The sequence below is a fragment of the Podarcis melisellensis genome (genome assembly GCF_964234715.1).
Source record: "Podarcis melisellensis genome assembly, chromosome: 2".
NCBI lineage: Eukaryota > Metazoa > Chordata > Lepidosauria > Squamata > Lacertidae > Podarcis > Podarcis melisellensis.
In genome coordinates this window covers 40057250-40080884 of record NC_138529.1, presented here as the reverse complement: position 1 = coordinate 40080884, position 23635 = coordinate 40057250, and the positions used below count along the sequence as shown (strand labels likewise).

Sequence of the window (23635 nt, the reverse complement as noted above, 5' to 3'; positions counted from 1 at the left end):
AGGTATTAATCCATTTTTCTCCGAGATCCCCTTTCTTCTATCAGTTCCTTTGGGTTTCAGGGTCAGAACCCACTGGATCCCCCCCCCCCCCACAGTCCCTGAACATGCCGCAAAGTGTGTGGAGGCACCTCAGCCCCCTGGCAGGATGAGTCATCGTGGCCTCCCAAGACGAGACATTTCCCCCGCTCCCAACTCATCCCGGTTGCATTTGCGTCATCAGCTCCACCTGACTGCACTGCAGAGCCAAGCGATGACGCCAGCACCGGGGCACTCTCGGCAATGGCTGCTGTCTGAGGCTCAGCTCCTTTGCTGCCGCCTGCTGAATGGACGGGATGAGCTTCCGGGATCTGTGCTGCTCTCGCTCTAATCACCGTCGCGCTCTTCGCTGAATGGAAGACGCCCGAGTGCCGAATGCTAATTGTCATTCTAGCGACAGGGAGGCGAGCGTGTCAGCTCTGCGCTTGGCTGTCTGTTCCTGTGCAACAATCAGCTGCCTGTTGCAGCACAGATAGCTGTACTCAGAGCGCTCCTCAGCAAGTCCCAGTAGCTCTGCTTCCCAGGGACGATCGACAGCCACCCCAGCGCTATAGAGAGCTCCTGGCTCCAGTGATCATTTTCTTCTCCACTGCTGCTGGCCAAGGAGTTAATTCGTGAAGTTAATATCTAGATGTAATACAAGCACCTTACTTAAGCAACTGCTTGGCATTCCTTCTGCCTCCAGAAGAGACAGAGATCATCCTTCCGGTCTTGGAACATCTGGGTGAACTTACCTAGCACTGCACCCTTAAATTCTCATATCTTAACATTGGGATGTAGCCCCCTCCTCTCAAGAAGAACATACCAGGGCAAGCATAATTCAGCCTTCGAGACTTATCATGTTCAGGAGGTTAGGCTTCTTTGGTTAGTGTCCAGAGGAGCGGGGGGGGGGGGGGTGGCAGAGCACACTGGGCACCACACCACGGGGGCGGCACGGCCTGCAGCACACCAGACTCACTTTTCTCTCCTGGGAGTGATGCCTGCCTAGTTGATCTCCTTTCATTGGTGCCGTGTAATCATGATGATGATTTGTGCATATGGTAGTATCAGGGTGGGGCAGTTTTGCACGATGGGTTAAACCACAGAGCCTAGGACTTGCTGATCAGAAGGTTGGCGGTTCGAATCCCTGCAACGGGGTGAGCTCCCGTTGCTTGGTCCCTGCTCCTGCCAACCTAGCAGTTCAAAAGCACGTCAAAGTGCAAGTAGATAAATAGGAACCACTCTGGTGAGAAGGTAAACGGTGTTTACGTGCGCTGCTCTGGTTCACCAGAAGCGGCTTAGTCATGCTGGTCACATGACCCATAAGCTGTATGCCGGCTCCCTCGGCCAGTAAAGCGAGATGAGCGCCGCAACCCCAGAGTCGGCCACGACTGGACCTAATGGTCAGGGGTCCCTTTACCTTTACCTTTTTACCTTCAACACTGTTTGTGCCTGAAAAGGTTTCAGGGTGGGCATCCTGCTTTGTTTCCAATCAGTGCGTGTCCTGTGACTTCCTGCAGAAACCCTGTACAAATATTTGGAGGGCAGGGGCTGGTCTTGCACTCCTTGTGCTATTGTGCAACTGTTCAAACCCTGACACCAGTAAGGCAATAGCTTTGGCAAAAATCAACTCATCAAGAGGAGTGATGTGTGGGCAGGTCAGTATAAATCCACCACAAATGCATTGGGATTGTAGAAAACGTCCCGCAAAGAGCACATGTTTGGCAGGCCTCCCAGTTCCAAACAACTAATTGACAGGCTGCCAGTGGTGGGTCCATGGCACAGGACTCATTTTATCCACGTGGAAACAAAGGCAGATGAGAAGCCAAGGCTCTACTAACTAAAATATTCTTTTTATATACCATACAGACTATGTTTTGTTTCCAGTGAAGGGAAAGTAAAGGGTGGGAAGGATATTGATTAAAATGCAGTCGTGGGGCATCAACCATTCCAAAGTACAAGCAAAGCACAGCTGAGGAGGATTTCTGAGAGAAGAGAAGCGGGGAACATTATACTCTTTTTCCAATGCCTCCTGGGTCACTCCTTGTTCATTCCTGTTAGCGATCTGTTTTGCTCTTTTTTCTTCACCTCTGACCAGATGTCAGACAGGTCCTGGATAAACTGCTGGATCTGAGAACAAAGAGGATGAACATTTGATTAATACAAGTAGCAGGGCAGCCATCACAATAGGATAGGCTGGAACTGGGGGCTACTTTGGGATTTTTAAAAATTATTATTTCAGTCTTTATTAGTTTATAAACAACACACACACACACACACACACACAAAAACACAAAACATAACTCACAAATAAAAAGAAAAAAAAACAATGCAACATGGAAACACAAAAATATTTCAGCCACCAACTTTTGCCCTCCTTTGGGTTCTTTGTTTCCTTATTACTTGCCTCTATTTTTCAATAAACTCAACCTGTATTAAATCTAAAGTTTTAATGTGGGGACAATGTTCTTTTAAATATTGTCTATAAATCTCCCTTTTCCTTTTTGAACTTTTGGGTCGATGGATTCCTGATCTTCTACTTCATATTTGCTACTTCCATATATTCAAACAGTTTAACCTGCCACTCTTCTTTTGTTGGAATTTTATCTCCTTTCTGTCCCTTGGCTATCAGCATTCTCACTGCAGTTGTTGTGTACATAAAAATCCTCCTCTTCTCTCTTGGAATGTCTGGTGCCATAATGCCTAAGAGGAAGACTTCAGGTTTTTTGATAAACATTATTTTGCACAATTTTTTTAGTTCATTGTATTTAAGTTCCCAAAAGCCCTTTATTTTTTTACAACCCCACCACATATAGTACATTGTTCACTCTAGTTCTCTACACCTCCAGCATAAATTTGAGTTGGTTTTGTACATTTTAGCAAATTAGCTGGTGTGATGTATCATCTGTATAGCATCTTCATAAAGTTTTCCTTTATAGTAAAGCAAGCCATAAATTTCAGTTCATTTCTCCATAAATTTCCCCATTCTGTCATCTGTATATTGTAGCTAATGTCCTTCGCCCACTGAACCATAACCGATTTTACTTCCTCTTCTTTTAAAAGAAAAGAAAGCTACTTTGGGATTTAATTGGGGCTGCTGGTCTGGAGGATAGAATTCTTGGTAGAGCTATGGACTATGGGGCTGGTGGGGGAAAGCAATGTCCACACTACACTGGAGAGAGAACATGCTGTAGCACAAGAGCCATCAATTCACCACTGGTCCCAGTTCACTGTGTTTCATTTCTAGATACATTCTGGACGAACCAGATATAAGCCCTCCCAATTGTATCTCATTGTCACAACATGGCTTGATGGGCCTCAAACAATGAAGGACTGAGAACTTTATGCTCAACTTGCAAACAGAGCTGGCCCACTCATGAGGCGGGGTGAAGCAACCATCTCAGGTGGCAGACACACAAGAGACAGCGCCCCCTCGGGGCACTCAACCCCATGTGTATTTTGCAGTCTTGTATTTTGATTTTGTTCTGTGAACCGCCCTGAGACCTTCAGGTATAGACTTAAAAGCACTGCCAGACCCTGGAGGGGAGAGGTGGAGAACTCAGAACATGTGTACCATATCCAGCTGCCTGTGTGTGTCCTCCACGGGCACCATTAAAGCCTCCTTCATCTGCTTGGCTACACTCTGGAAGAGATTCAAAGTGGCCATCTTGATGGTACCCAGCATCAATGTTTTCTTCGCAGCCGTGTTCTGGATATGGGCCCAACGTGACTCCTGCGGAGAAGGCAGAGGCATAGAAAATGAGGTTTTGATGGATGTGACTAGTAAGCTGCTACTTTCCATGTTAAAAGTGCCCCGAAGTTCATTTGGGGGAGATGGCGGGGACAGGACTCAAGACAACTTGCATAGCAACCAGCCTAAGATGCCTCTCTTATGTTTTGCACTTCCATTGTGCAATCTGATCTGCCACATACAAAGCCTTTTCAGCAAAATGTTCTGTGTTATTGTCTGTCTGCCTGTCTGCCTCTCCCCCAGGGAATGTTGGTTCAAATGCTAAGAAGTTTGTTACTAGGCAGAATGCCTTGTCCTGCCGTAGTTAGTCGTTCAAACACAAGCCCAGCATCTTTCTTTTCCCTCCCTAAACTGTAAGATATTCACCATTGCCAAAGATGGTGGTAAACGTTCTCTGGCTACCACTAACGAGGTTTAAAAATGAAGTAGCTCCCTCCTTCTGTCATTTCTTCCTGATAAAGAACACATATGGTGGTCTGGAATGGCTCCTGTGATTCCCTAATAGCTCAGCTGGTTAGAGTGTGGTGTTGATGATGCCAAGTTTGCAGGTTCGATCCTGGTAAGGGACTGCTGCATATTCCTGCATTCGGGGGTGGGGGTGGGGTTTGGACTAGAAGATCCTCAGTTCCCTTCCAATGCTATGATTCTCTGAATACTCCAGCCCCATTTGCACTGTGTTTTGAAAGCAGTATCACGCCACTTTAAGCAATCATGGTTTCCCAAAAGAATCATGGGAACTGTAGTTTGTTATAGTTTCTGGGAGTTGTTAGGAGACCCCTGTTCCACTCACAGTCCCCCAAGTTCCCCAGGACAAGGGATTGACTATTAATCCACTCAGAGAACTGTAGCTCTGTGAGCAGATTTTGGCTCCAGGCCTCAGATTCCCTATCCCTGATTTCGAGTGATACAGTGCCGTGTTCTAGCCAAAATGCCCTGCCCACTGCCAAACAGGTAAATGGCTCCCAGTGATGCCCAGTGGATTGCTGACCATTCTTGCCATCCTTTCTGGCTTAAGTGTTCACTGAGCCAGGGTTTGTTTGCAGATAGTCAAGGGTATGGGTTCATGGCAGCAGATTTTAAGTTATGATTACACTGAGGTCTGGGATGAGAGTAAACCTGTTAGGATATGCAGATAGTTCAGGAAGAGACAAAGATTCTGATCCATCCAGACTGGTTTCAGGCTTGCCATCGTATTACTGGGTCAAAGCCCTCCATGCAAAGAAATGCATTTCCCCACCCTTACTCCTTACCCAGACGATGACATCGCTGCGGGCATGGTCGAAACGCAGCTGTAGGCGGGCTAGCTCATTGTTGTGCTGCAGCATCTCATCATCTTTTTCCTCCTTGTAGCGCGCCAGGCGGACTTTAGCTTGCTCAATCATCTCCATCCCCTCCTGTGCCGACTGCACAAGGTCCCGGTGCATCCCTACGAGGGTCTTGTAGCGACCGATGACCTCCCGGATTTCCTCAAACTACAGGGAATGCCTTTCATTACTGTCCTGAACCCTGAGATACTGATCTTCCCTTAACCAATAGCCAATTCAAAATAATAGCCCCTCAAGGATCACATCGTCTCCTCCCCATGACAGATCCTTGGACATGCAGGAACCGATGGGTGCCTGGCTACAGACACCATAGGGCAGCCAGCCAATATACTGGCTTAGGAAGCCAGCTATTATTATACAATGCACTGTCCAGAACTACAGCTTAAAGGTAGCAAATAGGGGGACAAATGCTCACGATACAAAGTCACCACCATTGTTCACGAAACTGTGTAGATGCTTGAATAGCAGTTGCACCAATGACCCAGTTGTTCTAAACTTCAGATTCTAGAACTTAGTTTAGCATCGACTGTAGAAGCTTCAGATTCTAGAACATGATTCTAGATTCTAGCATGAACTGTAGAGCCAGTGCTAAACCCAGTGCTTTTTTTCTGGGGGGATGCAGGGGTACGCATACCTCTAAACATTTTGTGAAACTAAGTTTGGCCTCATTGAGGGGCAGTATTTCAATATGAGTAGGAAAATGACAATAACCATAAACTTTTTTTTAAAGAAAAAAGCACTGGCTAAACCACTGAGCCTAGGGCTTGCCGGCCAGAAGGTCAGCGGTTCGAATCCCTGCGAGGGGGTGAGCTTCCGTTGCTCAGTCCCTGTTCCTGCCAATTAAGCAGTTCGAAAGCAAGTCAAAGTGCAAGTAGATAAATAGGTACCGCTCTGGCGGGAAGGTAAATGGCGTTTCCGTGCGCTACTCTGGTTCGCCAGAAGGGGCTTAGTCATGCTGGCCTCATGACCCGGAAGCTGTCTGTGGACAAACGCCGGCTCCTCGGCCTATAGAGCAAGATGAGCACCGCAACCCCAGTGTTACTCGCTACTGGGCCTAATGTCAGGGGTACCTTTACCTTTACTTAAATCTGATCTGCAGATTTCTGGTGGCACAGACAGAACCACAATGAGGTAACTGAGGTTTCTCCCACTCACCACCTCAAGTGTTGGTCCTTTGTCCCCCCGCCTGCTTCTCTGGTTCTGCACACAGGCTACAGACCAAAGAACTGGACATCTGCTCTTGAAATCCACCCTCAGACTTTGCCTCTCTTCTTAGCAACCATACGTACCTCAGAGACCTCAACCACTTTCTCCAGGTATTTGTTGAAGATGGAGTATTGCTGTAGCTTGTTGTAGAGCTTCTGGTGCTGCTGCTTCAGAGCTGCCATCTCTATCTTGGCCTTGGCCAGCTCTTTCACTCGCTGCTTCTTCAGTTCCCGCTCCTTGTTGGCTTTCTTCAGGGCTCTGATCCGTTTCTGGTCGTTCTCCTAATGGTCCCATGTTGGACCCCACCCCACATGCCATTGAAAAGGAATCAAGACAAGAGTCAGAGTCTATAAGGCTGTCAGAAGTGCACAGGAAGTTGCCCTGTACCCTGCCAGGATATTTGCCCATCTAGCTCAGTAATGCCTGATACTACTGTTCTGGAGGCAGAGGCATACTATAACTAACTAGTCATTTCTTTGTCCAAGGCTGGGATTGAACATGAGACCTCATGCACACAAACCGTGTGCTCTACCACTGAGCTATGGTCTCTCCTGACACCATGTCTCCATCTGAACCAGCACTGAGTTGAGCTAGGAAATGGAGGTACTGCTTTAAAGGTACCACTGCTGAAATTCTTGGCATTTAAACTGAGTCTACTCAGCATCTGGTGTGCAAAGATGCAGCTGGCTGATGGAGCCAATGTGGCTTGATCTTCTCCACTGCTAGCTGAAACTATCCCAGTTTAAGTTAGGTGGAGTGATAGGGGACATAACCTGGGCAAGGACACAAAATATACAAGATTCATTTAATATGATTGTAACATCCATCTGCTGCCATTAACTTTTTTTTTTTAAAAAATGTAGGAGATCCTGAACATAAATCTCTATGTCACATGTAGTTTGATCCTTTGGAACCTTTGATGGGGGACTTTGTAAAGCACTTTTTGTATTTTCAAATATATAGCATCTACTGGATTATCACTATTTATACACTTGTTGACATGCTCAAATAATCCTAATTCTAATTGTTGCAGGATACTTCCCTTTGCAGAAGCCATGCTGATCCATAGCTCCAGGCATATCACAATCAGGCCTGTGCTGTGCTTAAATAGGGTGGAGGTCTTATAATGTAAGAGCCAGAGAATTGCAAAAAGCAAGTACCTGTATGAATTGCTCGAATTTCCGAATATATGCTTTCAACTGAATCTCCTTAGAACCAAGTTCCTCCCAACGATTGTTCAGGGCTTCCATCCTTGTCTTGAATGCCTGAAAGGTTCACAGAGGGAAGAGACCAGTAGGACATCTGATTCCAGTACATCAGACTGGTGCCTTTGAGATATTTTGGACTACAGCTCACACTGTCCCTATTAACCATTCTGTTGCTAATGGAAGCTAAAATCCAAAATATTTGGAGGACACCTGGTCAGGGAAGGCTGCAGTAGTCTTCTTGTTCTGTTAGGTTTGCCTCCTGCTTTTCTCTCAAGTTACAGAGAGCCCAAAACTTCAAAGAAATTAGCATCCTGGCCAGGTGGATCAGAAGGTGTTTTGATAGCAAAGAGGGGAAACATGTGCAATTTGCTGCCAATAAGCCATGTAGTTCTGTGGTTTTGAAGTGGCTGGTGACAAATGAAGGTAGAGCTGGTCATCAGGGATACAGAGGCAGTAAAGCAGGGCATCTCCTCACCTCCTTTTGTGCCTCCATGGCCTGGTGCACCAATTTGGCTTCTTTTTTCTTCTCCAGGAGCCGAATGGAGGGAGATGGGGACTCCTCCTCAGATACTGGGAATTTCCTAATAAAAGAGAAAAAGAGTTTTCCCATGAAGAGTGCAGAGATATTTCTAAGTCATAGGACCTGTGAGCTAGGTAGGTTCTGTGCAGCTCACACACCTTAGGATGAAGGGGCAGAATGATAGAATATCCTGTTTGTCCAAAGGTGCCTGGATCAGTCAGAAAACAGACAAGGGTTCCAAAATACAAGGTCTACAAGGAGCAACAAGAAAATGGGGCTTGGATTCAGTTTAGATACCCAGCAAGAGAAAGGGGTTTGGAGAAAGGAAACGGAACTTCAGTGGCAATAGTGGAAGAAAGGGAAATGAAAGCAGTGAAAGGAACATGAGCCAGATGAAGAAGGATGTTGGAAAGGAAAAGTGAACAGCTAATCATGGAGCCAAGAAGAGAGGAAGCTATGCTTGTTTTAGTACTCGGTGGTCTGATTAGTTGCCGAACCACTTGGGAACAGGGGTACAGCACCATCCTGGGAAGTATCCTGCAACAATTAGAATTAGGGTTATTTGAGCATGCCAACAAGTGTATAAATAGTGATAATCTAGTAGATGCTATATATTTGAAAATACAAAAAGTGCTTTACAAAGTCCCTCATCAAAGGATCCAAAGGATCAAACTACATGTGACATAGAGATTTTTGTTCAGGATCTCCTACATTTTTTTTTAAAAAAAGTTAATGGCAGCAGATGGATGTTACAATCAGGACCATAGCACTGGAGGTGAAAATCCTGGAAGTTAAAATCCTCCTCATTCAATTTTCCAGTATAGGGGGCTGTACCTTCATGTCTAGTTTGGGTAGGCATCAGGGAATCCGATCCCTCCCCCGGTGGCAGCCAAAAAACAGATAAACAAGAAGAGTTCTTACCACGTAATTTATTCAGTGTTTGCAGAGAGACACAAATGAATGCAGTCTTTATTAAATAATGGCGTTGCTCTGAATAAATTCCAACCCCCTCTGTCACTCCTATGTCATCCCTGTGCCAGCTGATCTGAGCTTTCTGCCTCTGAGCTTTCTGTTCTACTACTCGCAATGCCTGCCTAGTCCTGGGAGAGGGTGGCTCAGGAATGCTTTCCAAAGACACTGAGACTGTCAGTACTTCTTCCTGCTGTTCTTTTCCCAATATTTTCCAGCTTTTCCCCTCTGCAGCCTCTGAACTATGGCCTTCTGCAAACCACTGTTCTAAATCTATACTCTCCTCCTGTTCTTGGGAAGGTTCAAGAGGACTGAGGCAGCCCCCACCATTCTTTCCCAGTCCAGCCCCTGATGTAGACTTTCCAGATGCATCTGGCCAGCTGTTGCTGGAACCAGGATGCTAGTAAGACCCTGGACCCTTTTACAAAAAGTGTGTGGGGGGGGGGGGGTAAAGCAGGAGAACCTAGAAGGGAAAAGAAAGAAGAAGATACCAAAAATATGGGAGAGCAAAGAAGAAGACCATGGAAAATAAAAGGTAGAATAGAGAGGAGGCCAGAGGAAGGTTCTTGCTGGAAGAGATGTGGCATTTAACTCACATCAGAAGTTTCAGCAACTTCTGTCCATACTGTATGCGGAAATACTCGCTCAGATCCTCTTCATCCATGGTGGTCATGATGCCTGCTCACTGGCTAGGCAATGCACCCCTAGCCCTTTTAAACCCAACACTCTACGCAGAGCTAGAGACACCCCTTTCCACCTCTCCTAATGCCTTGGGAGGAATCAGGCAAAGTGAGTCTGTTACAGTTGGGTCCACAGAACCTTCTGGAAGATGCAGAAGGGTTGCTTAGCAACCACAGGGCTGTTCTGCACTGGGAATGATGTAGGGTCCTATGTGAGGCTATTATTCTCTTCTCGTGTGAAGGGTACCAGTAAATGCCACAACCCATCATTCCCCCTTGGAGAAGGACTGAACTGGCCAGGGAGATTGTGTGAAGTAGCAAGCATATACTTTTAGTAGCCAGTGGTTTCAGAGTGGTCAGGATAACAGGAAGGAGTTGTCATTTAGAAAAATGGTCAAATTAACCTCTTCTGCTAGATGGAGGAGAGCATTAAGGAATCAAAACGCACATAATGCCCTTTGAAACAACATTGTGGCACAGCATGAGTTTTGATTAGAGCTGAAAAGAAATTAGATTCACTTTATCCTATCCTCACTTTCTGAATCAATATGTGAACTGAAACACAAACAGCCTTTAAAATTCACACATCTCCAAATTTTGTAATGCAGTTCTCCAGCTGAGCGATGGGGCAGGGTGTGTGTGCAAACATTGGTATAAAGTGTGTACAGGAATGCATATATTAGTGAAAACATCATACAAATTCATTATACGGCAAAATATACAGTGGTACCTCAGGTTAAGAACTTAATTCATTCTGGAGGTCCGTTCTTAACCTGAAACTGTTCTTAACCTGAGGTACCACTTTAGCTAATGGGGCCTCCCGCTGCACGATTTCTGTTCTCATCCTGAAGCAAAGTTCTTAACCCGAGGTACTATTTCTGGGTTAGCGGAGTCTGTAACCTGAAGTGTCTGTAACCTGAAGCATCTGTAACCTGAGGTACCACTGTATTTTCAAAGTTCAAAATGTGACCACTGGCCCAAAGAGGTTGTTGTGCTCAGTTCCATCCACCCTTATGTCTCACAGTTGCTATGGCAAAAATGAAAACTTTGATGGTGACAGCCAGATTGATAGGTTGATACTACATACAAGTCTGGGCTTTTGTGCAGATAAGCAAGAGTGATTACCATGGTGGCAACTTTGAAGTAGCGAAACTTTAACTGGTCTCTTCAGGTGCGAAAATATTTGAGACTGGGACTCGCAAGCTCCGTCAAGCCCTGAAGCTCCAAAAGGTTTCCTGGGGAGTGGAATGCATCTGCAAGGCTCCTACGCCAACTTCCTTGAGGCTGATCATGCTGCAGAAATGCCAGCTAACCATCAACATTGTGTGGGTGCTTTGGGATCTTGTCACCACAGAAATGTGCCCCTCCCTCAGTGGAAGCATGAACAGCACGAGAGTGCCCAAGATTTGGCTGAGCAAATGTTATTGCGCCAGCCCAGTGTAGTATCTGCATCCTTCACCCCAACTCATTGTGGATTGGGCACTGTCTGTGGTGGAAGTCTTGATCATTCCATCAGCTCTGCTGTGTGTGGCAGGCCAGCTTCATCAGGCCTCCTCTTCCCTCAGCTGTCAGGTGAGGTCAGCCATTCCATCAGGCTACCATAGCAAGAGATTAGAAGCAGGGCTCATTCCATCAGTTTTGTTGAAAACCCAACTCCATCAGGCACCTCCTAACCCTGAACTGTGCCAGCTGGTCATTTTAAGAACAGGTGTTTAAGAATTGGTGCCTGAGTTTGATTTTTATTTTCCTCTTCCCTCCCTGTCCTTTCCCCCTTGTGTGTCATTCCCCCCCTTACCCATTGTAAGCCTGTAGGCAGTGACCTGTTTCAATTAACTGCATGTTAAACCACAGAGCCTAGGACTTGCCGATCAGAAGGTCAGCGGTTCGAATCCCTGCGACGGGGTGAGCTCCCGTTGCTCGGTCCCTGCTCCTGCCAACCTAGCAGTTCGAAAGTACGTCAAAGTGCAAGTAGATAAATAGGTACCGCTCCAGCGGGAAGTTAAACGGCGTTTCTGTGCGCTACTCTGGTTTGCCAGAAGCGGCTTAGTCATGCTGGCCACATGACCTGGAATCTGTATGCCGGCTCCCTCAGCCAATAAAGCGAGATGAGCGTCGCAACCCCAGAGTCAGTCATGACTGGACCTAATAGTCAGGGGTCCCTTTGCCTTTACCTTAAGCCACTCTGGGAGCCTTTTAGACCAAAGAGTGAGCTCCAAATGCTCCAAATAAAATAAATAATCATAATAAGTATTCCGCAGGGCTGATCCAGTTATGCCATCCTTTGTGTTTTCACGTGGGCTGCAGCAAATGCCTTTACACTGGGGCTGAGCCTGAATTCTCCCGAAGTCAGTGATGGAAAAGTTTTGGAGCATTACCTCATGATGGAGTGGAAGCCACAGTGGGTTAGCTTTAATTGTCTTGTACTTCACCCTTCTCTCCCAGTGTCTTTACATCTTCTCCCTGACTGAGCGCTCGGCTCTTGGATACAGTGTGTGCTTTAAAAGCTCAGCTTCTTTTTCTTAGGTTCTCCATGGCAACTGCATCAGCACCCCATGAATAAATTACCTCTCTGACACAACATCGCTTATTAGAATAGAGAAAATGCCATTTCTGAGTCATGTCTTTCTGATGGGGCCTTTTGTCTCTTCCTTCATTCTTCTGTCTGCCCAGTTCTCTGTGTGAAAAGAAAGTCAGCCAGACAGTTGGCCTTGGGGTGAGCAGAATGTCCCTCTCTAGGCCATGGGTGACTTCAAAGGGCAGTGAGAGTTTCCTGTCCTGGCCTTAGTGTGGAGGCTGCCATGGTAGGGAACAGACATTGTGGGTTGGCTTGCTTGCCTACAACCCTTTTCTTAAACCTAGTCCTCTACGGCTGTTGAATTAACCTCCCCTCCATCACCCACATACACATCCTGCAGTTCTCAGTTAGTCTCATCTTTATTCCTCCTAAGTGTTGTCCTGCCACAACATTGCAGAAGGGAGATCGTTTTGTCACGCAAGCAGAAATGTTTGTGCTGATGGAACAATCATAATAGCAGGCCCTACAAGTGTCCCTATTTTCCAGTGACTGTCCTGAATTTACAGAAACAGTCCCAGTTTCTCGCTTGATCCTGGAATGTCCCGCTTTTCCTTAGGACGTCCCTATTTTCTTCAGATAAATGTTGGAGGGTATGGAGTTATGTGACCCCTGAGCCAAGAAGATAAGTAACTATACAAACTTTAGAAGACTTCTGAAGGCAGCCCTGTATAGGGGAGTTTTTTTTTCATGTTTCATGTTTTATTATGTTTTTATATATGTTGGAAGCTGCCCAGAGTGGCTGGGGCAACCTCGTCATGTGGGTGGGGTATAACAATAGCAATAACAACAGCATCCTCCCCATCCCATTTTTCTTTTGTGTCATATATTTTAGATTGCAAGCCTGTGGGAAGGAACTGCCTTATTTTTAATTGATTGTACATGAATCAATTGAGAGACCTGTGTGTAAGTAGGTGTGCTTTCTCTAGCCTCAGGATTCCAGGTTGACTACAAATGAAAGACTGGAACTCTGCACAGAGAACTGTCCCATTTGACAGTTGTCAGCCTGTTGTGAGATAAAAGTTCAGAATGTCAGGAGAAAATTAGGGGAAGAATGCTGCAGTTAAATGTTGCAATAGAAGCACTTCAGTAACTCAGTGGAATTGTTTGTTTGGGAGGCATTGTGTGTCATATTGTGCATTCTGAGTTGTTGCAATCATCACAGTGGCAGACCAATTTGTTTAAGCTGTCTGTCCTGTTGCTACTGAGAGCAAGGGCCTAATTTTAAGGTTGCAATGGGTAAGGAGAGTTGAATCTCCCTGCAGCATAACTCTCAAAAATTCACTGCCATCTCCCACCCCAAAACTGGCCTCTGATGCCAGACGCCAGCTCACATACCTGGGAGAGGGCTGCCAGGAGGTGAGTTTGGGGACGACGCATCTCCAACCTGTGCACACATTTTGCAGTTAAAACCAATGCTCGCATTATGTAGGGAACAAAATGCATAAGCCTCACCAGCTGAGTCCCCACCCAAGTTGTAGCTAATCACACCCTCCAACACTCAGTAACAAGACAGTAACTAAGAGGGCCATTTGAAACCAGAAGAGGGTAGCCTCTGAATTTGAGCGCTGCTTAAAATCCGAAACAGTTTCCCATTGTCATATGCAGCTTTTGCTTCAAATTTCTCCATCTGTGATTAATTACTGAACCTTAATGGCTTTTCGCATCTATGATCAAACAAACTGGTGAGAGGCAAAAAGCTGGATTCTGTGACCTTTGCTAGAGATTAAAATTCAATAAAATAATAATAGTGGTGAGAATACCAAGGCATTTGACGCCTATCTCCTTCAACATACCAAATGTGCAGTCCTATCAAAACATTCTCCTGGGTTTCATCCAAAATGTTTCACCCCTGCAGGCTTATATTTTTTTCCCTTTCCTCCACATTATATTCCATACAATTTTGTACAGTGCTAAAGGATGCCTTTGAAATACCCTGTAACCTAGGTGGGGTTTACTATTTTTATTAATAATAATTCTGAATTTTATATTAACTCAAACAGATAAATCAGGGAACTGAAGTACCGTACATGTCATAAAAACAAATACAAACAATAGCTCCCCTTGTTCCTACCATAATTATATAATACACAAATCAGGGAACACACAAAAGTAGGAAAGAAAAAGGCTGTGGATAGCAATAGAGCAGTTGAACTAAGTTTGTTATTGGCATCACCACCATACTACCTCCCAGTTTAGAAGAGCATTTCCATTCCAGAAAGAGGATGATTTTTTATTTATTTTTTGCAGATTGCAACCATTCTGTATGTCAAGGGTAGCCAATATGGCAACTCCCATCATTCCTCACTATTGGTGATGCTAGATGAGGCTGATGGGATTTGGAACCTAAGCACATCTGGGAGGCCACAGGTTCCCCACCCCTGACATTACACCTTCCTTTCCATTTGGGGCATTGTTTGGCGGTTCATTCAAAGTAGGTGAAAGAAACAGGTTAAACTCAAGAGGCTGAATTTTCATAGGTAGACAATTAGGTCTTATAACATATTCGTGCAAGCAGGCTCTGGCTGGAGACCACTCAGTTCATCCCTAGCATGGTTCTTTCTACACTAGAGATTAAAAACCTCCCAAGGTAAAGACGCTTTCTCCCTCGGTTGTGTTCCATCTGCAAAATGCCACATGGTGGGGCTGTTGCAAGGCATCCTTGCCTTGGCTGGAATATATTTGTAAGATTTATTTATTTATTGTTCAATAAATACTGAGCAGGGTTGTTGTTGTGGATGTGTTGTTGGCAAGAGGCTGCTTCAAGGTCTTACTCTTGAAATTTGCTATTTTTGAGCTCTGTATAAGCCTAACTCAGCTATTGTGGGAGCAGCAGCCAGGAGAAGGTGTGTATGAAGGAATAGAGAACGATCCTCTTATACTAGAATGTCGACAAGGAAGGAGAAAGGGATTTTCTTTGGAAAGGATGCCAGAACAGAACAGAATAGAACTGGGAGGGAGAGAAAGGTGGAGTGAGTTGCTAAGAAGTTTCCACACTTGTCATTTCAGAAACAAACACCAGAAATGGTGTCTGATTTCTCTTTCTCTCCAACAGTTCCTAGATAACATTTCATGTTGAAGGTGGGTTTCTTCTGTCTTGGAGGTTGGACCCACAGTATCAAGGCCCTGACCATCCATACACATCAAGCCTGGAATTATTCTCCAACTCAAGATTCCTGAAGTCAAGGACAGGGGCAGAAAATGCTGTTTCTTGTGTTTTTGCTAGGAAGGCCAAGCCCAAGAGTGAGGAACCTGTTGGTGGACTTCAGCTTCCACCATTCTTGTCCATTGGCTATGCTGACTGGGACGGATGGGCTTTAGAATCCAAGAACATCTGAAGGGTACCATGTTGGCTAACTGCTGTATACTATATTCTTAATCAACTGGTGACCACAGAGTTCCAGCTAGGTAAATGCAGGAAAGATAGCTACTCCTGTTTTTAATCAGTGCAGGTTTTATAGAGAAACCTCACTGAGTCTTTGGGGAGACTAGACTGGAACTTGCCACAGCAGTGGCCTGCATGTCTTTGATTTCCCAAGTATTTTTAAACACTGGCTCTCCCTGGCACTCCCCCCTCCAAATCCATACAGCAATTGTGAGTCTGAAAACTATGAAAGATTGCCAGCTGCTAGTTGGAATCTTCAGAAATGTGCCAATTCATCCTTCCTCTCCTCTCTTTGTTAAATCCTATTCCTCCCCTCCTCCACCCTATCTTAAGAGCATGGAATACAAAAAAGCTGCCTTCTACCAAGTCAGACCACTGGTCCATCTAGTTTAGTATTGCATACACTGACTGGCAGCAGCCCTCCAAGATTTGAGGCAGGGGACATTCCCAGCCCTAGCTGGAGATGCTGGGAGGATTGAACCTGGGACCTTTTTGAGCTTCTTGTGTACACATAGTGTAGAATTTGCCCTGGATGTAGATTTTGAAATATAGCCCTTTCTCCAGAGAGTTAGGAATATGCAAGACACAGCTGTAGAGGAGGAAACTGCTGCCAAGAATAAAATTCCTGGTAAACATTCCTGTATTGCTTTAATTAAAGCACAACTCAGCTCACAATGTCAGAAGAACAGAGGAATGAAAGGGGAGCACCCACTGATGCCTGTTATGCTGCTACTGTATGGTGGGGGGACCTGAATATTCAGGAGCTTGCATTTGTGATTTGCTATCTTCTGATAAAGCACTTAAGCTTTTTGGACAACACTGCAAGACTTGTGGCTTTTAGGAGCACAATTACCCCTGCGTCGTTCTCATTCAGACTCCTTCCAGTGGCAGATAGCAGAGTTGCTGGCAGCACTATATTCTTGCTGCTGAACATCCTTTGTAACGACACTGACATTAACAGCAGCGCTCGCCCCTTTGTATCCCTTCTGATGGTGCCACTTATCAACTGGACTTAAGAGAGCCTGGGACAAGCCACTGCGTCAGCTAATGGAAAGCCACTTTTCTGAAGAATTGCTTCGGAGCAGGTGCAGGGGGCTTGGGTCTTGTTGGTGTAAATCACTTTATCTCTGTTATAGTCAATGGGTTTCGCTCAGGTATAGGTACAGATTGGGTTGTCAGTGGCTCATGGAGGGTGCATTCAGAGAAAAAGAGGGAAGGTAATAGTTCATTTTTGTTTGGAAAACAGATTCAGCAGCAGGGGTCTAAAGACTGCTACCACTGTTACTCCAGCTCATTGTGGAATTGTTCACCTAGCCTCTGCATCTGGCCTGGCTGCATGTCCCTGTAAACATTTGGAAGGGCCATTGTGCAATGGGAGAAGCTCTCAGTGTCTGTCCCTGGTATCTCTAGGTAGGGCTGGGAAAGATTCCTGCCAGTCAACATAAACCAGGGCATCTTCAAACTTGCAGCTAGACACATTTTGTGTAGTGTCTTTGTTATTTTTTCTTCCTTCTTGTCTCTTTCTCTCTCAATTCTTATTTCTCTTCCCTCCGTCATGTTCTTTCTTTTGGTTGAAAAATGGTTTGGGAGCAGGCAGTGTGCTGGCTGCTTGTGCAGTGTGTGTGTGTAGAAGCTCAGAATAGAACCGGTGTAAACCAGCCTTCTCCCAGACCTTCATCAGTCCCAGTCTTGGAAGGTAGGAGTTGTAGACCAGAACATCTGGAGGACACCTTTAATGGCCTTGATCTACTTAGGCAAAGTGAGCAGAGACCACATTGGCTCGCCAAATCGACTTCCATTTTCTGGAGGAGGTGATGGAGGAGGCCACTGAATAGGAGCAGAAGCAGTCTCAAAACCATGAAAAACTCCTCATCGGGAGCCTGCGGTAGAGTTAAACAAACTGATTACCTTAGGCCCGGCTGCAGAGTCATTGTTGGGCAACATTTCCTCAGAGTAGCTCCTATCATTACCAGCAGTTGGATTTAGCTTTGATTCCTACATTGGAGAAGATTGGATGAGATGACCCTTGAGGTCCAACCAACCCTACAGTTCTATGATTCTCTGGTGCAGGGTCTGGATTGACTCACAGAATTCCTCAAGTAACCCAGCATCTGCTGGAAATGTATGCCAGTACTCCTGCAACCTTGGCACTTGGAGACATCTTGGTGGAAGCCTTCAAGGAAGGCTGCTGTAGACCATATTGATTTGGGGTAAATCAGCTTCCTGTGCTCCTTCTTCCGCCCCTCCAAAATGAGATATATTTTCTCATGAGATATATTTCATACTGATGATCCTTGGGGTGATGGCAGGAGACCAGAACGGGCTAAAGTCCTGGGAATATGTGGACTGTCAGGACAGTGTACATACCTGATCTATGAAATAGAGTCACTGTTTTGTACCAGGTAGTGCTTTGCTACAGTAGCGTAGTTCAGAGCACTGAACACCCACCCACACCAAATCTCAGCTCAGCCTTAAACAAACAAGTTGGTTTAATAAAGCGTATCAGCTTACCTGGGTTGTGTTTCTTCTACAAAGGGCTAAATTAGGACCCCTTTAATAGCCACAGCAGTGATAGTGATGCTGTCTGCCCACTGACAATGACAGGCACCCAGTGACTTGTGGTGACTCATCTGTGAGGCTGCTTTAGACAAGAGGGTTTGCAACTTTGAGCTTATGGAGGGTGATAGCTGCAGTGTCATCATTGCTTATGAGGCTGCACATTCTCACACAGATTCACAGATCTCTTGATTGATTAAGCTGATCCTTCCTGCCATCACTTCCTTCAACAGGCTTTGGCACCAGTTGTCTTTGGCACCAACAGCCCCCAAATCCCATTTCCTTGCAGGACTGAGTTCACAAAGAAGCACTTCATGTGGATGGTGTAGTAATTTATTTGTTATGGGAATTTTGATGAACTGAGAAGGGAATATTTGACTATTGAATCTGATCCAGCTCACTGATCTTATGACTAACCTATTCCTTCATGCAACATGCAACCTGACTGTGTGCATCTTTACTCCAAAGTAAGTCCCAGTGTGTTTAATTGGGTTTTCTCCAAAGTACATGTGCACAGGGTTGCAGTCTAAGGCTCTGTACACATGAATGGCTTTAAATGCTGTGAAGTCATTTCCCCCCTGTTATGTTTCAGGTTGCATTTTATGTTACAGTCTACATACGCCAGAATCTAGGCCCTGCAGAAAACCTTACATCTCTATCTATGGGAGATTTATTGTTCTGCATTTTAAGGATTATTACATAAACTGCTGTGGTGTGTTTTTTCCAATAGAGAAAGCAGGATATACATTTTCCATATACATAAACAAAATTTTCTTATTAGGTTGGTAATTCTAATTCTTCATACATGTCCAAAATCTTATTGCGATGAGAATTCTAAAATAATAAGATGCTGGATGGAGCTTAGAAGTTCAGCCTTACTCAATGCAATGTGAAGCGTTTTCCTGCATTCACTCTCCATCTCTGTGTGTCATTTAAATATAAGCGTACATGGGAAGATCGTTTTGACATTTCACTCTTTGTCTGAAAATGTCAAAGTTCTGCAATGCAGTTGTCCAGCTTTTCATCCTTCTAAAAGGGGTGGCGGCAGTGGATCCCTTGTGAAATCACATCCCTTCTATAATGATAAAAGAATCTTGGATGCACTATCATGGGTAAGCAAAATAATATCTTAGTCCTGACACCATGGTGACAATAGCCTGGGAGTAACTTTGCTTGGGCACCCTTCAAAATCTGCAGTTTGAATAGATTGCTAAAAAAAAAATGGCAGAGAAAGACGGAGTGTGGGTGGAAGCTAAAATACACCCACAGTTTGCCTCACACTTACAGAAGGCCTCACAAATTGCAATATTTTGAAATGTGATTTATTGACTACACCAGGAACATGTCGACACTAATTCCAAAACCTTTTGTTGTTATATTAGCTTGTGGAGTGGTGGAATGGAAATTAATATATATTTTCTGGCAGCTGGAGATACACATGGCAGATTGCTGAAGGCTGTTGTGCTGTGGTTTGATAAGGAATCCCCACAGAGAAAGCAGCAAGGCAGGCCAGAAGTTTCAGGACCACGGATAGCTCCAAGTGAGCAACTTGCTTCGCCTAGACCTAGAGCACACAGAGGCCTTTAAAGCCAGACTAACTTTTCTAGGCTCTGCCATATAAGTTAGGAACATTGACTTTCCAGGTGTTGCTGAACTACAACTACCATTAGCATGTTCAATGTACAAGGGTGATGGGAGATGTCAAGCAACAACATCCTGAGCGCCACAGCTTCCCCATTACTGCTCTATTCCAGGTTCTTAAAGGGCCAACTCTCTGGCCTGAAGATAGGTAGTCCCCCTCTGTTCCATAGCCTCTCACCTGGTGTGCGCCCTGCCCTGCTGGAGTGTTGAGGTTCTGGGGGGAAGCATTTGGTACCTTACACTCAGGTGAGGGTCCTGGCTCTGGCCCTGATGGTACAGGCTGTTTTTCTGGGAACTCCTCTCTGACAGTCTCAGGCATGGCAGTCTCCTGCTCTTCAGCAGCACACTCAGAGTCTGGTGCCTCTGTAGCCTCTGAGTTGTATCTATTGAAGTTCCTCCCCCTCCATGGCTGCAATCACTTTCAATCACTTTGAATCACTCAGAGAGATCCCTCTCATTTTCAAACTGATGGTGTGGAAGAGGTGAACTGATACTGCTAAAAATTTGATTTAAAAATAAACAAATGCTTCTGTGGGGTGGGCAAGATGAATGACTCAGTCATTTAAGGGAACTGAGCTATGAGTCTGTGGCGAGAGAAAGTGGCATGGATGAACTGATATTGTTGTAGATGCAATCATGTCTGTCTATACCGAGATAGGAGGAGGAAAGGGAACAAATGATTGTGTCTGCTATAACTGATAGAACAATTATACACAATAATAGAACAAATTAACTGGAAGGTATCTGAGAGTAATATTTTCTAACCTCTTGTCTTTTAAGGGGTATGAGGGACACGGATGGCGCTGTGAGTTAAACCACAGAGCCTAGGACTTGCCAATCAGAAGGTCGGCGGTTCGAATCCCCATGACGGGGTGAGCTCCCGTTGCTCGGTCCCTGCTCCTGCCAACCTAGCAGTTTGAAAGCACGTCAAAGTGCAAGTAGTTAAATAGGTACCGCTCCTGCGGGAAGGTAAACGGCATTTCCGTGCGCTGCTCTGGTTCGCCAGAAGCGGCTTAGTCATGCTGGCCACATGACCCGGAAGCTGCACGCTGGCTACCTCGGCCAATAAAGCGAGATGAGCGCTGCAACCCCAGAGTCGGTCACGACTGGACCTAATGGTCAGGGGTCCCTTTACCTTTACCTTAGGTATATCTGGGGTTGGGTGGGAGGTATTATTGTTTTGCAGATTATTTTATTTTAGGTGTCTAGTGAGTGGCGATGGGAATGGGGAGCAGGGATGGGGATTGTGGTGCTGTTTCACATACATCCACTGAACAAACTTGACTTACCCTCATCTGATGGAAAGAACCACGCTTGCCCATTAGGTTCATGGAGAGGGTAAGCTCTAAGGTGTTTTCAGTGATTTTCCATCAAGCAGCTCTTTGATGCCTGCCATCTTGACAGCCTGTGGGTGGCTTGTTTCAGCACCCTTTATGCACACTCAACCCTGTAGCAGTTCTTGCAGAGACAAGGCTAAGGGTGGGGTCAAATCTCTTAACCTATCCCTGATGAACCATCAGAATAGCTTGGAGCTTAGGATGGGCTCTCCCCCCGCACATTCCACACTTCTTCCCTTGTCTGCGTTCACAATGGCCACCATATTTGCAGAGTGTCCTGACTGCACACAGAAACGCAGCATGTTGTGGGGCTTTCTGTGTGTTATAGCAGCAGGAGGGGAACTGCTTCCCTGTGGCATCATTCATGGCCTGCCTGCCACACTCAGAAGCTGAGCACCATGTGGCTTCTTCCCTCTCTGCCCTCAGTTCTAATTACTACGCTGGAAGCAAATTACTGCCTAGGAAAGACAGGAGCAACTGACCACATGGTGCAGAGCTGTTCAATGTTACAGCAGTGGTAGCTTCTTTAAAGGACTCAGGGCATATGTCTATTTACATAAATTTGCATATTCATACACACAAAGAGAGAGATCCATCAGAGGAATGGGAAAGAGACCCAGGGTTTGGGGCAAAAGAACCAGGTTTTGGGCCCATCCGCTAGCTAGCGAAACCCTTGGATGTAGCCATGGAAAAGCCATTATAGCCTCTGCTATAATAAAAAGGGACCCATGAACAAGAAGCTTATTTCACCATTAGCAAATGGGTTTCACAAAGAAGTAAGGAGAAGTTAATGATTCCAGACACCTCCATGCAGACAGGCAAGTGCAACTCGTAGCTTTTAATGAGGTTCTTAAATTGGGCCTCCGTCAAAGGGAGCTGACAGCAGTGCAACTTGATACAAACAGGTCCCAGAAGCTGGTACAGCATCTCATTATAAACCTAGATGTGATAATGGTTTATCGAGAGTGCAATGAGATTAAGGGCCACTATCTTGGACATTTGAATGCCCTTTTTACCCACTGTTGTCTTTTTAATTGTATATATTGCTTGTTTTATGTTGCTATGGCCATTGGCTAATGCGAATAAAGTTTATCTATCTATCATCTATCTATCTATCATCTATCTATCTATCTATCATCTATCTATCTACAGTATATCTATCTATCTATCTATCTATCTATCTATCTATCTATCTATCATCTATCTATCTATCTATCATCTATCTATCTATCATCTATCTATCTATCAACCTAGATGTGAGCCAGATGTGTGTGAAAGTGGGCTGCAGTGTACGATTCCACTGGGAAATACATTCCTGTGAAGGGCTTTGCTAGTGTAGAACTACTGCACTGCTCTTTGTGCTTCCTGGCACTGCAAATTCTGTTTTGTAAGGCTTCCCCTCTTTCTTTAAAGTAGGTGTGTGCCCATCTTTCAAAATTAACTGATACTATGAATGAGCATACCTCAGAAATTCCTGTTCTCACAATTGGGGAGCCTTACTTTTCCCACTCATACATATCCATTTGGAGAACAAGCAAATACGATGCCCTTAAGCTAGGTGAGTTCAGGGATCAAACCCGCACCTTCCATTTCCCCATTCCTACCCCCAGGCCTCAATTAATTCAAAGCTGCATGTCGCTGCACAAAAGATAAAGCAGTACAAGGTGCGCATTTGAAAAGATGCCAATCAAAAAAAAAAAAAACAACAACCCTGCAACTCAGCTCTGCGGATGTATTCAAATTTATGGGGTCAGAGAAACTCAAGGCATTTGTGTCTTTTCCTTTGTGAGATGGGGAAAGGGATGCTTTCTGTCTATTCTGGAGGATTCACTAAATAGGTTCCTGCATTGCAGGGGGTTGGACTATATGATCCTTGGGTCCCTTCCATCTCTACAGTTCTATGAGTCTATGGTTTGTGGCAAAGGCACAGCCAAATCAAGGTTCTGGACAAGCCTTCTCTGAAAGAGTTCTGCCAGGACTTAGAATAAGTGTATATATAAGACAGGCAGGCACATACAACTGATACGTGCCCATGTGTGGCCATCCCTGATGAAGCTAGCATCCTGGGTGCCTTAGCCATTCAGAACAGTAGCCTTTCTTCTTCTCCCCGCATCTCATCCTAATCACTTCCAATTCATCTCATTTGGACACTATGCTATTCACTTCTTGCAGCTGCGATTTTCATTTTCCTTCCTAGCTGGAGCACAAAGCCATTAGCACAGGTTTCTGATCTGAGCCTTTGATCCACATTAGCCCTCTGAGCTCGAATTCATTTTGTGAAGAAAGTAGTGTTTACAAAAGGGTGCGTACTACACCCATTAGCCATTGCTTGCCGAGCTCATGTGACACCCACTTCCCTCCCAGCCTTGACCTCTGACCTTTGGGGTTTGATCTCTTAACCTTTGCCAGATAGGGTGGCCATTTAAGCGTCACAAAATGCATCATCAAAAAGGAGAAAAGAGAACACAGA

General features: G+C 45.2%; 1 protein-coding gene and 1 long non-coding RNA gene across 2 annotated transcripts; one reads left to right on the top strand and one right to left on the bottom strand.

Moving 5' to 3' along the window:
• Positions 1-1847: 1847 nt before the first annotated feature.
• On the bottom strand, positions 1848-9807 carry CCDC42 (coiled-coil domain containing 42). The gene is made up of 7 exons (XM_081895564.1): positions 9591-9807; positions 7981-8086; positions 7458-7562; positions 6381-6578; positions 5017-5238; positions 3590-3748; positions 1848-2145 (listed from the first exon to the last, which is right to left on the bottom strand). Exons 1-7 carry the CDS (start codon positions 9665-9667, stop codon positions 2053-2055), a joined length of 960 nt encoding a protein of 319 aa, XP_081751690.1. The 5' UTR covers positions 9668-9807; the 3' UTR covers positions 1848-2052.
• A 2590-nt stretch (positions 9808-12397) lies between these two features.
• LOC309364258 lies at positions 12398-16266 on the top strand. The gene is made up of 3 exons (XR_014165789.1): positions 12398-13152; positions 14497-14680; positions 15302-16266. It is a non-coding gene; the product is annotated as an uncharacterized lncRNA (long non-coding RNA).
• Positions 16267-23635: the final 7369 nt, after the last annotated feature.

Bases quoted from the DNA above. Each gene is read 5' to 3' on its own strand.
- CCDC42 (XM_081895564.1), bottom strand. From the start codon at position 9,667: ATGACCACCATGGATGAAGAGGATCTGAGCGAGTATTTCCGCATACAG. The intron at 3,749-5,016 runs GTAAGGAGTAAG...CCTTCTCCGCAG, and splicing joins GCAGCGATGTCATCGTCTGG to GAGTCACGTTGGGCCCATAT. The intron at 2,146-3,589 runs GTACACATGTTC...CTTTGTTCTCAG, and splicing joins CACACAGGCAGCTGGATATG to ATCCAGCAGTTTATCCAGGA.